At 29.8% G+C, this 17500-nt stretch overlaps 1 protein-coding gene across 3 annotated transcripts in view; it reads left to right on the top strand.

Moving 5' to 3' along the window:
• Positions 1-17500, top strand: part of LOC123261685 (cationic amino acid transporter 2) — a 31439-nt gene that overhangs the window by 9259 nt on the left and 4680 nt on the right. For 2 of the 3 annotated variants that reach the window (XM_044723429.1, XM_044723428.1), the window contains 7 exons: positions 3186-3352; positions 5299-5452; positions 6110-6340; positions 13134-13342; positions 15983-16154; positions 16232-16415; positions 16485-17106. In XM_044723429.1, the coding sequence (XP_044579364.1) occupies positions 3206-3352; positions 5299-5452; positions 6110-6340; positions 13134-13342; positions 15983-16154; positions 16232-16415; positions 16485-17106 (1719 nt within the window). In that variant the 5' untranslated portion in view covers positions 3186-3205. The remainder of the gene's footprint in view (positions 1-3185; positions 3353-5298; positions 5453-6109; positions 6341-13133; positions 13343-15982; positions 16155-16231; positions 16416-16484; positions 17107-17500) is intronic. The other variant, XM_044723430.1, reaches the window with a different exon arrangement.

Genomic DNA, 17500 nt, shown 5'->3' with positions numbered 1-17500 from the left:
TAATCGATCGAATAAGCCGTTCAAAATATATTTGAAAAAAACGAATTTTTGGAAATTTTATTTTTGAGATTTCTCAAAATTTATCGACTTGAATTTTTTCAACTAGTATCAGAAATTTAAGGGCAATTGAACTCTTTAGAACGCCGCGTATTTCGATCGAATCGGATAAGCCGTTAAAAGTTATGAGTGATTTACATACACACACACACACACACACATATATATATATATATATACATACATACATACATACATACAGGCACCATTGCGGGAATAGTCAGGGAAGCTTTTAAGGGCCTCAAAACGTCGAGATCTGATGAAAACTCGATTTTCGAAAAACGGGGTGAAAACAATAACTTCCCGGTTTTTGAAAATTTTCAATTTTCTTAGCGGGAAGTTAAAAATTGATACGCATATTCATCTCATTTATTCAATTCGAAGCAATACTTGATCGTTTGACAATATTTTTTAGGTCATTATCATTAGAACTCTCTTTAAATGATATTACTTGTTGATCAGGTAAATGAATAGGCAAACGAATCACAGGATGATTTTTTTTTCATGTATTTTTAACTTTCCGTTAAGAAAATTGAAAATTTTCGAAAAAAGGGAAGTTATTGATTTCCGTACGATTTTCGAAAGTCAAGTTTTCATCTGATATCCACGTTTTAAGGTCCCAAGAAACCATTCTGACTATTCTCGCTTAAAATTTTACAGTTAAACAAAAATAATTACTGCATCTTTAAGTTAAAGCAAAATAGAAGTACTAATTATAAGTAAATAAGTGATAAATTATAAAAAGTAAGATTTTATGATGGCATTGCTACTGCATTAATACAATCAATCAATCGAAAGATTAATTGGACGATTTCAGTAAATAATAATTCATATCATTTGATTTTAATAATGACATTCAAGTTTATCTTATTTTTGTAAAAATTTATATCATTGCTTAATGTTTATTTTAATTTGACGTACACTTGTTCAATGTGTCTTTACGATGTATGGTAATCGTGTTACCATTTTTTATTAAAAAATACCGGTAATATTAACAGATAAAGTTAGGGTATGCCAGGATTGTCTGGACTTTGTCAAGTTTTGGTAAGTTCCAATCAAAAGCTGGAGTTTCGATATTACGTTACTAGATGTAACATAAGAAATCTGAAAAACGGTTGACCCTGCAGTCCATCCCAGGAACTTTTCGTTATATGTGATGATGTTTTGGAGCTTTCGAATACAGTTCTTACACGTTTTTGAGCTCTTTGAGATCGAAAATCGAGTAGTTATACTGGTAAAAACACTTGTTTGTAGCAACAGAGGTTATGTAATTGGTAAATGGTGCCGTGTAAAAAAGCCTATTACCAAAACCTGGTTTGAGTAGTTAAATTTTTAGCACCAGATGGCAAGTACGTCACCGCCATAAGAATACATGACCTGGTTTGAGTAGTGCTCATTGTTAATTGTCAAATGAAAATTCTGGCTGGATAAAGTTCGACTTAGATAGAAAAATGATTGACATATGCGTGAGATAGCATAAATCTATTTTGCTAATCGTTACTCAAAGCACGAGTTCTACGAACTTATTATTTTTAATGCTGATGTCGACTATTGAGATTCATCGTAGATTTAAGGATAGGGACGTCACAATAGTAGCGTAGGAACCAACGATCAAAGAGTATACTGCAGTATTGGTTTTCCTTGTCATCAAAGTTACGTACTTTGAAGATGCCAATGCTCTCACGAGCAATGAACTTAAAGGAACATTAGGAAGATTGTTTCTTTTTTCTCAATAAATTCTATGATACGTTTGTAAATCATAAATCACCTTCATTTCATTTTTTTTTTAAATTTTTCAGTTGAGTAACAATCCATTATTAGACCTATTCAAAGGAGCATGTGGTCTTAATTGTTAAAAGTATCTATTAACAATTTAATTATACACAGAAAGTGTTGAAAAATTTGATTAATTATTGAAATCAAAATGTTTAATTCTTTCAACAATTTGACTTTCAGAACACTTTTTAATGTAAGATTCATAAATTTCTCTTATAGGATTAAGGGTGGTTCGAAGTATGAAGAAATTAGTATTTTCAATATTTTTTTTGACACTAATTAAATTCTATTTATAAAATTAATAATACCGAGTTAATAACTCCCTAATTTTTTTAAATAATTAAGTTTCATTTAAAAAATAAATTATTTACAAGGGCTAGCTTTCTGTATTTTCAAGAAGTATAAAAATTTTTTTAATTTTTCGAATTTGCGTTCTAAAATTGTCCAAATCAATTATAATAAATTAATTTATCCTCAAAGATAATTTTCTACTTCCAGCTTTGAAAATTAATGATAAGAAAATCAGGAAGTTATTGATTTCACTTCAAAAATTTCAAAAAAAAAAACATTCTTTTTTTAATCACTTCTGAACTCTGGGATAGATCAATTTTCTCTGTTAAAACTTTATTTTTACTTGAAAAACTGCCTCGAATGCTGCAAATCATATCAAAATCGGTAAATTCATGATAAAACTGTCGCAATTGAGAAAATTTTGAAACAGATGTTTTCAAAAAAATTTTTTAGATTTTTGAGCTCAAAGATCTTAAAAATAAATATAAATACGCTTGAGCTCAGAAAACTTTGATATTTTTATATCTTTAAATATTCATAGGGTATGATTATGGACATAGCGAGAAATTCCCGCCTAGAAATAAGGTTATCTCAAGATTGATGGGAGACGAAGTACGATTTAGGCATCCTCCTTGCAAATTCCTTGCTTTGCCCACAAGCTTTGATAATGATGACATGCTATTCGAACTTTACATTCCTTAACCCTATTATGGTTGCATCTTCGATCTTTTATTTACGAGTAAACTTAGTCAAGATATGTTTGCTTTAGAGTATAAATGTACTATTTTGTACTAGGGGTCGATGTTTTGCTTTTAATCAATGATTCAATTTTATTCGGGATTTAAATCTATTAACTTCTAATAACTTCGAGTCAAAATTAAATCATAGATTGACAAACAGCATCTAAATTATTATCTTTCATTTTTTAAACGATTATTTTCATCTCATAGTGTTGCATGCATCATGAAAACACACTCTCATCATTTTGTCATAATGTGCTAAACAAATTGTTGTTTTAAAAACTTTAATAAAATATAGATTTTTTAAATGATTGTGACTAGACTTACAGAATATTTCAACAATGAAGCTGGAAATGATCATGAACCGAGAGAAAAATCTCGAACTTTTTGGGAAGCTCATCCGAACAAAAAAGATAGAAAATCTGCAAGGTGATCAACAAAGAAGTCATCAACCTGCTGATTCTAGTGATGCTAAACAGAAATTACAGGTAAACTAATAAAAACCATAAATTTAATTTTACACATATACATATTTGGGTGTGCCAAAATTCAATTTCCGTGAGGAACCTTTTAAAATTAGAATTTTGAGTTCCGCTTTTAACAGGAGCTATATTTGGGCATTTCCTGAGATATTTTGGGGGGAGTGGATTTATTTGATTTTCATAGAATTTTTTAACAGGAGCTTTATTTAGGTATTTCCGCTGAAATTTATTTGTATAATCACATGTAGTAAAGCACTTACTATTAATAAATCAATTCTAATTGATCAAATGATTATAAATATTAATGGACTTGTTTCACAGGTTATTGTATGTTCATGATGTATTACTTAATTGGATTTGCCATTGTCTTTTGATTATTGAATATGCTTATCCGATACATATTTCCTACCCAACATTCGCTTTTAGAAAATTATCAGGATATTAAGACATGACGTATGAGTTGACACAATCTCGATTAAATCTCTCTTAGCATATTGTATTGCTGATTGGATTTTATATTGTAATAACTTTTTTTTTAAATAAATAAACAGGAGAGAAAGATTTCTTTAAAGTGGATAATCAACTTTTGTTTATCAACATATATATAATTCTTTTGTTTTGGAGTAGATTTTTTCAAAATTTAACTATAGTATTTGTTAATTGCACAAGATGGTTATTTACTAATATAATCAAAATTTTTGAACACCCGAGTCGAAAAAATGTCCTTAGATGGGCTTAAACCAAATATTTTAGTATAGCAGTTAAGTTCATTTAAGTTAAATTTTTCCACTCGGGCAACTGCGAAAAAAAAATCATGATCTACCCAATACGATTTGCTGTTACGTTATACAAGCTCAGTTATCGAGAGGTTAGCTTGTAATTGAACACTGAAATAGATTGCTGTCGTAGTGATTGAAATTGTTATTAACATCTATACAAATCGCTCCCATGATGAAACTCTGTTATTGTTGTGTTGTAACAATACTTTACGATAGTTGCTATAGCAAAAATTTTTTTCTTTTTAGGGCACTCATGTATTTTTGTTTGTGAACTTTAATACTTCATTGCTCAAGTAACCGTTCTTCGATTTGTTGAAGTTTTAGAACATTATTAGTCTTTGACTATTTTTTTTCACAAGAATTTATTCGTTGAAAATGCGAAAAAATTTATATTTTTTCAAAATTCATACGATGAACTCCCTATTTGGCACTTGGAGTTTTATAAAGTTATAAACTCTCAGACTTGAATACATGAAAAAAAATGACTATTTCAAAAACTTAATTTTTAATTTTTTGAGATTAAAATTAGGATAGACTCTACTTCATAGTTCAGGTACCAATCGCTAAACACTAATCGATGACAAAATAATCCGAACATCAATTGCCGTAGTTTGAAAAATTAAAATTAATTTTGTACAAAAACTAAATTTTTGAGAAAAACATTTTTTTTTATTTTTTTGTTTTGACCGCCGTTATTTAAAAAAAGTTTGTCTATAGACAAGTTCTAAAAATTTTTGGAACGTACTTGGTGTGCGTCATTATGTATTTCAATTTTTTTAAAGTCTAGTAAATAGATTTTACGAATTTCATTAAAAGTAAAATATTTTGCAACCGCGCACACTAAATACGTTACAAAATTTTTTTTTTAATTTTTAAATTTACAACAAAATTTTTTTTAATTTCCGAAAATCATAAACAATCATATCGGTTACTTGGATTTTTTAATTTTATATTTTTTTGTAAAGAAAAAAACAAATTTTTTTTTCTTAATAGTCTTATGAACGTGGACTTGGCGCGATTTTTTTATAGTGAAGCTGTTTTTGTTCAGATTTTTTTTTTCCATGAGCAGTGATTAAGTTCTAAAGAAAATTAATAAAAGTTATGAGAAGAAGCAATTATTAACGTATACCACTGATGAACCATAGAATTTATAAAAAATATTTAACATTTTAGAAGTGCCTGACGACTTTAGACTTGACGTCCCTTGGAGTTGGTTCCTGTGTTGGGACAGGAATGTACCTGGTAGCGGGAATGGTAGCTCGAAGTGTCGCTGGACCAGGAGTTGTTATTTCATTCATAATAGCAGCAATCGCTTCTATTTTTTCTGGTGAGTATAAAATGAAATCATAAATTGTTTCTTTCTTAATGTAATTATGATAACTAATAATGTTCGATATCACTCCCGGGGATAAAAAAATTATTTAAACAATATTTGCTGATATTTTGCAATAAAGATTCAAAAAAAATGTAAAACAAAATAATAATAATTACATTCTTTTTTTAATTTTGGTATTTTTGATCGTCATTTTTTGTTCGACAAGAATAATTCGCGTGGAGTAATAGAATTACCGCACCCAAATAACCGCGTGTAATTTATACATAACTTACACGCTGTGATTATAACATAAGTAATCAGATATTTACCCAACTTAAAAACGTGAGCTAACATAGTACTTATTTCATATGAGTAATGAAAACAATTTATCTTCTAAATTCTCAATATGTAGTGTATAACTTTCTTATTATTCTATTATTCGAAAAAAACATGAAGCTTTAATGATTATGATATTTTAGAACGTAGGTACTGATATACGACAAAATATGAGCGTCATTATTTTGCCTTAAAGCATCGTTTAATAAAAGAATATGACAAAAAACTTTTTTATCATTATTTTAAGTGTTAAACTAAGATTAAGAAGCAGTATTTTTTATTTTCCTGTAAAAAAATTGAAGATCTGATGATAATTTCTTCTTCGCTTTTCAGGTGCGTGCTATGCCGAATTTGGTGTCCGAGTGCCTCATACAACTGGAAGTGCATATATGTACAGTTATGTGACAGTTGGAGAATTAATAGCATTTATAATTGGATGGAATATGGTTCTCGAATATCTTATTGGTACAAGTGCATGTGCTTGTGCCTTGAGTGCTTGCTTGGATGCCCTGGTGGATGGCGCTATTTCTAGCGCAATCGGCAATGGTTTTGGAACATTTTTTGGTAAGTAACTGTTAAGACAATAATGAAAAAAAAAAAAAAAAGTAAACAAAGTTTAGGTCGTATTTACCACTAGAGTGACTCATAAGTCCATGCAAAATGTCGCTCCGTTCATTCTATTTTCTTAGAAATATCAGTGACCTAAGATATTTTTCAGAAAAAACTTAGTATCTAGCGGTTCTTTTCAATTTATAGGCACTGACATATGATCGCTGTAACTTGTCTCCATCCAGATGGTTACAACGATGACAGATCCGTTTAAATTACTTCGGGTTCAGTTTTTCAAGTCGATGCGTTAAACAATTATTGTTAACTTAAACATGTCGCTGACAGTTCTATAAAGCATAGATATATAGATATACTTATACGTACATACTCATCAGACACATTACATCAGATGATGGAACTACATTTTCGTTCATTCGTTGGTACATATCAGCATGGATGCAAAAAAGACGTGCTACCTTCAAGTCGAGTATGTTACTCTAGCAAAAAAGGAATACCAAGAAAATAACGAGTCTAAAACCTCTTCATAAATAAGAATACTTCGCCTCCTGAAGGAGTTCTCATCACGAACGTCATACCATAATGTTTCATAAATATCATTATTAAATATCATTATTATTTTTATTTATACTTTTTATCCTGGAAAATATTTAATAGTACTGTACATGGCGTAGCTTTATTTACTTTTTTATTACTATAATTATTCGTCTAAAATTAGATTCATGAGGTTAAAAGAAAAATTGAGTTCGTAAATAGCTTTTAACGGTGTAATTTATGAATTTTCAAAAATACTACTCTACACTCATGAAAAAATTCACGATTTGAGCAAATTTTACTTGAATTCAAGATTATCAAGCTCTTCGAAGTGATGTTCTCAATCCAAAAATTCATTTTTTAAACCACATTTAGTTTTTCATCAATGACCATTGTCATTAGTGAAATAATATCAAAGTATTTATGATTGTATCATAAGATCTGACTGCCAGTTTTTGATTCGTAAATAATTAATCGATCGAATATTATGAAACATCATAAAAACTGGTGTTGATTATTATGACTTGGAAAGGATATTAGTAGTTATTTGGAAATCATTTTGTAACAATTATACCTTTCGATATCGTAACTAGTGTTTAAAACCTGTGACGGGGGGTGTATGATTGTTTAATTTCCATAGAAGAGTAATTATTTCCTTTTGTGTTCTTAAAGAGAGCTTATCCGTATCGATCGATTCCAAAAACTAATCAGCTCTTGATCACTTCAAAATCGGTTCATTCGTTTAAGAAAAATCACTGTCGAAAAATTTGGAAAAAAGTGTTTTTCTTTTATAACATCGGAATTTCTTTCCGGATCACTTAATAAGTAAAAAATAATCTTTTTGTACTCAAAAAACTGCGTCGATTGCCACAAACTGCATCAGAATCGGTCAAATTGTTCAAGAGAAATTTAATTTTAAAAAATTCAAAAAAAGTGTTTTTTTTTCACATAAGTTCAAAATTTTACGATAAATCGTTTGGTAGCTAATAAATAATCTTTTTCGCTCGAAAAACTGTGTTGAATGTTGCAAATCCTATCAAAACCGATTGATTCGGAAGATATCGCGATTTAAAATTTTCAAAAAATTATGCATTTACAACCACTAAATTTTCGAGCTCGAAGAGCTCAAAAACTGGAATAAACAATTCACCGAGCATTTTGAACTCGTGCATAGCGGGAAGTTCCAGGGATGGCCTTCAGGGTCAACTGTTTTCCAGGTTTTTTTTTTTTTTTATTTGAAAACTATGAGTTGAGCCCCTAAAAAATCCTTCAATATGTAAAAATATCTCGTCTTAATCAAAAAGGAAAAAAATGTGGTATTGAAGATATGGTTATGCTCTAGCTTACACTATAGTAAATGGTTTGTAATGTATGTAACATGGCTCAAAATTAAACATATTTGAGAAAATCGTACCGAAAGATGAATTATTATTTTTGATAAACATTCTAAATATGGACTGTCTATGTACTATCTAATGTTAAATTACATGAGGTATTGATAAATCAAATTATTACTAAATATATAGCAAGGTATTAGATAAATTGAATTCTTTGTAATTGGTTAGTTATTGTTTCCAAAAATGATTGAGTAGAAGCAATGGGGTTGAAAAAAATAGAAGAGAGACGAACGCTTGCGCAAGACACTCAATGTCTAGCACCTGTGGACCTCATCGATCCGATTCGGTTATACAAGAAAAGTGTTATATCGACTATCACTACATTTGTACATGTAATTTTGTCATTGTCGTTTTACTAAAATATATTTTCATTCTAGATTCCTCTTTTTTTACCGCTTTACTATAATTAACTTTACTGAAAGTAATTATTGAACTGTAATGAGCTGATTAATTAATTAAATTATATACACCCCCATGAGTGTTGTATATGAACTAATTCCAACCACAGAGAATCAAAAATGAATTACATTTGCTTTGATAAATCGATTCACTCTTCGAAATTACTCTGTCAACTTGATTAATACCAGAAGTCATTTTACATCCTGTAGTCAATTTACATCCTATTCTTTGAAAGAGCAATCATCTTTACCTCATTGGGTATAGAAATTGAAAATTTATAATCAGATTTTCATTAATGTATCATTAACCATTAGTTAGTTCTAAAATAATAATTTCACGTCGTATTTATGCAAATTTATAAAATCAGTTTCGAATCGAAATAATCCTCTTTTTCAACACTATAAACATGTTTTCCCTAAATAATTAAGACGTACTTTGAGAAATAAAAAACGTGAGATCTATTTAGGTATAACTTCAATAAGACTCAAAACGAACATTATTACAAAGTAGTACTAATTTTTAGAAAAACGTCTGATCAGTTTTATCTTTAAAAATAAAAGTTTAAAGAAAAGAAAATCATTACATAGCGACAAGTCCAGAGTAGAGCACTCCCACACGCTTGCGAGTTGTGAGGTGTGCAAAAAAATAAGAATAAGTTAAACAAATAGTTTAAAATTGCAAAAAGCATGTTTTTTTTTTTCTATATTATCGACAGATCGTATTTGTGTAACACTTTATTTTTACTGTAGCGCTGCTTAAAGAGTGAGATTATAAAAAACTACAGTCGATTCTGTCTAAAGATGCTCTCTCTAGACACGACCTCCTCTTAAAGGTGCTCTTGATTATCATCGTACGTATTGATTATCTGATGCTTGTTCTAGATGAGTAATACAAAACATAAATTTTAGCAGAAATTCAAAACACGCGCTGAATCTATTAATTCTGATACGCCATTCAAGACAGAGTAGAATTTCACAGACCAAGAGACCACGGTACCTTTATTTTAATATTTTTCGTTATGCATGTTATAGTAAATGAATTAAAAAAGAAGAGCTATTCAGTAGACGAAACGGAAGTATAGATCGATTGTAATCTAATACCTCTTAACCTAGACAACAACATCAATTGCCGCAAACTGCATCAAAATCGGCCGGTTCGTTCAAGAAGTATCGTTATCGAAAAATTTGGAAAAAAATGTTTATTTCAAATAACTTCAAAGTTCTTTCTCGGATCATTTTTAAAGTAGTAAATTCACTGTTAGTGTTTGAAAAAATGCGTCGAACGCCGCTAAGTTGATCGATGTTGGTCAAATGGTTCGTAGGATGTTTAAACATCAATTGATTAAAAAACAAATTTTAAAAAATTAGGAAATCGGTTAACCCTCAAGGCCATCCCTGCAACTTTCCGATAATTGCATAATTAAGCGCTTACAATTGCAATTATGACATTTTTGAGTTCTTCGAGCTCAAAAATATATTTCATGAGGACCAATGCAGTAGTTAGATTTCTATGAAATTTACTAAAAATGAATGATAAATGTAATATTTTGTTTTGATTATGGGTAAAAATTGTTATTGATTGAAATTTTTAACTTCCCGCTAAGAAAATCGAAGATTTTCAAAAATCGGGAAGTTATTGCTTTCATCCCGTTTTGCAAAAATCGAGTTTTCATCAGATCTCGACGTTTGAAGGTCATAGAAAGCTTCCCTGACTACTCCCGTGAGGTTGTCACGGTGTCTGCGTGTGTGTGTGTGTGTGTGTGAAAGTATGTGAACCGCTTATAACTTTTGAACGGCTCATCCGATTTTATTGCGGTTGGTGCCATTTGAAAGGGCTTGGCCAAACCTAGATTCTGAGTATAATTTGGACCGATTCGGATCAGTAGATTTTGAGAAATCTTAAAAAAACTAAGAAATAAATTTTTTCAAATGTGGTTTTTTTTCGATAACTTTTAAACGGCTCTATCGATCGATTCCAAAAACTAATCAGCTCTATACAATAAAAAACCACGTCGATCGCCACCAAGATGGTCGAAATCGGTTAATTCGTTCGAGAGATATCGTGAACGAAAGAAAACCGAAAAAAGGGTTTTTTTTCGAAATTACTCCGAAATTTTTGGTTCAATCAATTAAAACCTGAAAATTCTTCATAGGGCTGATAAAACTGCGTCGAATGCCGCCAACCGCGTGAAAATCGGTTGATCCATTCAAAAGTTATTGCGGTTTGAAAATTCCAAAAGTAGTGTTCTATGAAACTTCTATCAGACTTTTGAGCTCGAAGAGCTATCTCTTTGAGCTCCGCGAGCTCAAAATATCACATAAATTATATTTTGAGCTCAAAAATCTCAAAAATGTCATAAGTACAATTTTAAGCGCCCAGGTATGGAATTAGCGGGAAGTTGCAGGGATAGCCTTTAGGGTGAACCGTTTTACTAATTTTTTTTCATAATCTTCCTATCACAATCAGGTATAAATTTCTTCTGAAATATAGTTTATTGTAACGCCTTAGTTGAGCAATTGTCTCTTTTTACTCAAACTATTGATCGAAATCGTTTTACGGAATGTAAACAGATTGTTTCGATTTATCAGTCAAAGTTATAAATCGAAGAAAGTTTTATGACCCAATTTATATATGTAATAAAGGTAGGTAACCTAGCTGAAACTTTTAGTTATTACAATGTAAGTGATGAGAATAAGTTTCTGAGCGAATGGGAAATTTTCATTTTAGACGGACACGGAAACTTTACAAACTAAAAACTATCTAATATTGGAAAATGTATCTAAATTTGACATACGTTCTAAGATGTCGTAACCCAAAAAATTTGATAATGACTTTTTATGAGAATAATAACATTATTTACTTCATATTAAAAGTTTAAAGGTTTAATCATTTAAAATTTCATTTAACTAACGGTAGAATTGAATCATTTACCGTCAGCTGTAAAATTTTTTAAGTATGGGTTACGGCATTTTAGAATGTGAGTATAAAAATTTATTAAAAAGTTTGTTTCATATCTACAGCTAAAAGTTTTTCGAACTGAATTTATGATGTGTTTGCTTGAAACGTGTGGTTTATCGATTTTCGTATAAAACTTTTCGAGGAGAACCGAGTAACCGGTCAGAATATCCAAGGGAATAATGTCGATGTCGAAAATTTCCGGCCTCGATATCCAAAATATATTCAGTGCAATATTATCCAATGGGCAAAATAAATATCCCGTACAAAAATCTCCAATGTGATAAAAGTCTAATGAGTTTACTATCCGTATTAGGGGTAATAGGAAGTTCAGGGGTGATGCCCGGTGGGGAGTTAGGGAAAGGGTGGAGCCCTTCCTACCTTAAGTAAAAATGTCTAAATGGGTAATTTTATCGTTTGGATAATTTTCATGTAGCTACATTTGTTGCTAAAATTTATTCAAATCGAGACTTCTCTGTGAAATACTCGGTAATGTGCGTCTTTATCCCCAACAAAATATTGTCCGACAAAATATTTCAAGGAAATATAAATGATGATGATGATGGACCCTGATATCGCCAATAAGTAAAAACATAAGAGGTATTTTTGTCCTGAGATATTTTTCACTGAAGCCTTATTATTGAAATATTTCGGTTGAGACAAATTTGTCTGAGATTGAAAGAGAGGTTACTCAAAACATCAATGACCGTAGCATAAGAAAATAAGGGATTTGGTAAAAAATTACATATCAAACCAAATAAAAATAGGCTCTAATTCACAATAAAAATAGAACTAAAAAAAAATAAAATACTTCCATCAACATTTGTTTAGCAATATTATCACTTCATCATTGAAATCACTTTCTCTTCAGTTGTTTTCTTACCAAGATATTTTGTTTGGAGGATTTTTAACCGGGGTTGTTTGGTAACTGAGTTGTTTTAACCGTGTTATTGTGGCATCGAGTTATTTGTGTATAGAGTTTTTTTGATACAAGCTATACATACTGGGTCCCCTTTATGATATCTGTAATGCGATACATGACTTTCAACATGAAAAATGGTTTGGAAAAAAGAAATAGGATTATAAACAATAAATTCAATTTTCTATGATTTTGAAAATTTTTTAAAATTTCGAATGATCTCTAAAAAATTTTTAATTGTGCTGATTTTCTAGGAAAGTTTTTATAACCTAATGAATTAACATATTTTTACTAAACAAATTTTTATAAAAATATCATGAAGAGAGTTAATTTACATAAAAAATACGATAATACTAAAGTTAGCCGACATTTTTAATTTTTTGATTTTTTTTTTAATTATTAAATTAGGATTAAATCATATTTTTTACTAATGAAAATTTTTTTTTCATTTTTTTGTAATAATTTTTACAATAAAAAAAATTCTAAAAATTTTTAGATGTCGGCTAACTTAATTTTCATAAAAAAAAACGTCAAAAAAGTACATTGTAAAATCAAACTATTAAATTTAATCATTAATCTGTTTCAGGACGACCACCTGATTTCATTGCCTTTGTAATTACATTATTGATGATGTTACTATTAGTAGCAGGAGTCAGAAAATCCTTAGTATTTAACAATATTTTAAATGCTATTAATCTCGCTGCCTGGGTTTTCATAATGGCCGCCGGAATGTTTTACGTCGACTCAAGTAACTGGTCTGAACATAAAGGATTTCTACCTTATGGTTGGAGTGGGGTAAGTTTATATTATATTTTCTTTGCATTTGTTGTAAAAACTTTGTTATCGAAGTCTACTTCTAACATTGGACAAAAAAAAACATATGAAATATGTTTTGTATTACAAGCGCCAATATTTTCAAGGAAACTCTCAGCTCAATAACTTAACAACAAATTTACCAAAGCATATTCAAGTTTTTCAAATTATTATCGTTTCATATATAATTGCATGTCTATAAGTGATTTACTAATTTCAAAAATTTTAACGTAGACAATGATTTACTGATATTCACATATTAAATTAAAATCGTGAAAAACAAATAATTTAGGTAATATTTTTTATAGTCAATTAGTTCTACACGTATTCGAAAGCAACAAACAATTCTCAAGAACGGTTGATTTTACGGGTTAGCCTCAAGTTCGTCTACTATTGGGTCTCATCTGACTCAAACGACAACATATTCGTCGGCATTTTTAAGCTTACTGAACATTTAAACTGGTCGAAAAATGTTTCAAATGTACACGCACAGAGAAAAAAAATGTTCTTGAATCAAGTATATAATTTTAAAGAACTTCATCTTCTTGATTTGAGTATAAAAATTCTTAAACTAAGAAATTTTTACTTGGTTTAAGTAAATTTTACTTGATTCAAGAATTTTTCATCTTAATTCAAGACAATTACCCTCTTCAAAATTATTTTCTTGATTCAAGAATTTTCCTCTCGAATCAAATTAATTTTTTTTTCAGTGTATTTAATGTGTACGGTGGTAGCGAGCAGTTGATGATTTTGTTTTAGATTGTGTTGCATCAATTAATGATCACTTTTTTTTTTATAAAAATTTTAAAATTGTCTTTTTGACGCACCTGATTTAATTTTTAATCGTATCGGTGAAGAGAGTTTTTATATATTATTAATCAATTAAGGAGATTTTCACGCCAATTTAGATTTGTCTAGTTATATGTTGGTTTCCATTACTAGTGATGGCAAGATTAAATTGGCGTGAAAATCCCTCTTAATTAATAAATAAATTATAGTCACGAAACAATAAAAACTAAAAATTATTATTAATATAGAGAGAAATATATAAAATTTTTCAATAATTAAAAATCCGTGTTTTTGTTGATTTGTTAATACTTAATACGCCTTGATAACTGTTAATAAATGATTTTTAACAGTTGGTAAATATTTATTAATAATTATCAATTTTTATCAGATAGAAAATATTTATAAAATGTTAAAAATTATTTCTTTATCTTTAAATAAATGAACAAATTGTTTCCGAATAAATAAAGTTATTAATAGTTTCTAAATTCATTTATCAGTATTTATTTTACTATACGTAAAAAACGATCGTCGGGCTAAAAGTGTTTTGTAAAGTCCGTTAATTTTGTCATAATTTAAATGCATTATAATACCTACACTATATACTTATATGTGGATATTCAAATAGAAATTTCGAATCAATATTCTCGTTAATATTACAAAGTTTATACAACTTTGTGGATTCGATTACTACATAAATATCATTCAACCAGACTGTAGAATCTTTCACGGTTCTAAGATAATTTATAGCCAATAACTATTTCTTAAATGGATGTATTGTATTAGTGATATATTAGTAATTTCAATAAGAGCTACATATCTGGAGACTATTGTAATTTTACAATGATATGTCTATCATCGATTCCATAATAGATTTCTTGTGAATTAATAAATTGATACATTAACAAAAGTCTTTGCTATTGTATAATTACGAAACGTTTCATACTACATCAGATGACTTTAACAAACTTCACTTTTTTTTATTTATATAAAAATTTTTATTTCTCGATCGATTTGAAAATAAATAATTTTCAAAAATAGACAGTTATTTATTATACTCTGATTTTGAACAATCAAAAAATAAAAATCTAAAATAATACTTTTTTATTTTTTAGATAACGTTTGAATTCTTTGACCATAACTTAAGACTTTATATAAATTTTTTGTGCTTAAAGAAGTGCATCGAATGTTGTTAAGAAAATCAAAATCAAACGACTCGTGGAAAACATTTTGCAGTTTGAAAAATGCTCTCCTGAAACCATTCTTCAATTTTTAATTACCAAATCTTAGGTAGATCATTTTATTAGTAAATTTTTTAGCATTATGAGCTCTAAAATAGTGGAAAGTTTCCGGGATAGCCTACGGGGTCAAAAACAGGGTATTAGTCTGCAAAATCAACCGTTTCCTTCAGAAATTACACAGAAAGAAGTGTTCTTTACAAATTACCGTTAAATTCACTGTAATTGTGGAACAAAATGCGGCCCATTTATTTTATGGTAAATGAAATAAAATTTATGAAAAACCTGATAAAATTTACGGTAGCCTACGGTAAAATTTGTTGAAAAAATTTTAAAAATTATCTCACTTATCGACAAATGATGAGGTCATGTCATCTATCCCACGATTACTGTAGTTTTGTACGGTAATGAAAAAAAAAATTTTTTTTCAGTGTAACAGATAATTTGTCTATGTACTTATAACTAAAAAGAATATTTTGTTAAATCGAATTCGCAAAATTTTAAAAACTAAATCAAGCAGTCTTTTTCTTAAAATCACTTATTTCTTATTATATCGAACTATTTTTATTTAATGACGAACTCATTTCATTTTTCTTAGGTGTTTACTGGTGCCGCCACATGTTTTTATGCTTTTATCGGTTTTGATATTATTGCGACAACAGGAGAAGAAGCAACCAATCCAAAACGAAGTATTCCACTAGCGATAGTTACATCACTTCTTATAATCTTAACTGCATACGTAACAAGCAGCATGGTTTTGACATTAATTGGTAAGAATCATCCAGGGTGTATTTTTTCACCAATTACAATTTTCAATAAAATCTATACTACTATGTCAATTTTTCAGTTCCATATGATCAAGTAGATACAGATTCAGCGCTAGTAGACATGTTTGGCCAAGTTGGAGCGAACAAATGCAAATATATTGTTGCAGTTGGAGCAGTAGCAGGATTAACTGTTTCTATGTTTGGTAGCATGTTCCCAATGCCTAGAATAGTCTATGCTATGGCTCAAGATGGACTTATTTTTCGGTAAATACATACAATCGCTAGATGTGGTATACAATCCGATACATAACTAACATAATTTTATGATTTTAGAATTTTCAGTCAACTCTTACCTTTGACAGGCACTCCAGCCTTAGCGACTTTCACTTCTGGAGTTGCTGCTGCTTTTGTTGCACTTTTAATCCGATTGGATGTCTTGGTGGAAATGATGTCAATCGGTACTTTATTGGCTTACACACTCGTATCAACATGCGTTCTTATTCTCCGTTATCAGCCCCATTCAACAAATTTAATTGAGCTGCTACCTCAAAGCCTACGTACACCTTGTCGATCACCACCAAAGGAGACGCAAAATAATAGCTCAACCACGTATAGCAAAGAATTACGTTCCGATCAACTTACTAGTGCTTTGAACACGATACATGCAACTCAAACAGAACTTACAACGAATAGTAATGGTCAACGGGTTACTGTCCGACGTGTTCGAAGAGCGAATAGCTCGTCTCCAGAATCAGACGATACATACGGTGCAGAGGAAGATGACGTTGGTCTGGGTAAAGATGACCAATATTTAGTCAGTGATAGGACAGAAAATAAATTTTATGGTAGCGTTCATGCTGCCGCAGCTGCTTCTAGTTGTAGTAGCGCTCATCAGTATCCTGGAACCACTCCAATTATTGGACCTCCCTTGAATTACATTCAAAGACGATTGCAGGTAAATTAAAAATTAATACAGCAAAATTCATTCTATCCATCAGATTCATTCAGAAATTTGAATATCACGATAAGTGATCAGGATCACACTACAACTGATACCACCGACAGCATATCCAGCGAACACTCATAGGATAACAGATAATTTATAATAATATACACAATTAATATCCGGAAATACGGATGAAAACTAATTCTAAACATGAAAACTATATAAACGATCTCATTCTCCATACACTACATGCATACAAATCCATACGAGCTGCATTTTTATCGGTTTATTTATTCAAAAGTTATTGCGGTATGAAAATTCAAAAAATTGTGTTTTATCAAACTTCTATCAGACTTTTGAGCTCGGAGAGCTCAAGATGACACGAAAATTATATTTTTGAGCT

This window comes from Cotesia glomerata, linkage group LG3 (assembly GCF_020080835.1).
Source record: "Cotesia glomerata isolate CgM1 linkage group LG3, MPM_Cglom_v2.3, whole genome shotgun sequence".
Classification (NCBI taxonomy): domain Eukaryota; kingdom Metazoa; phylum Arthropoda; class Insecta; order Hymenoptera; family Braconidae; genus Cotesia; species Cotesia glomerata.
Note: the sequence above shows the minus strand (reverse complement) of the source record. Positions and strands in the feature narration are given on the sequence as shown.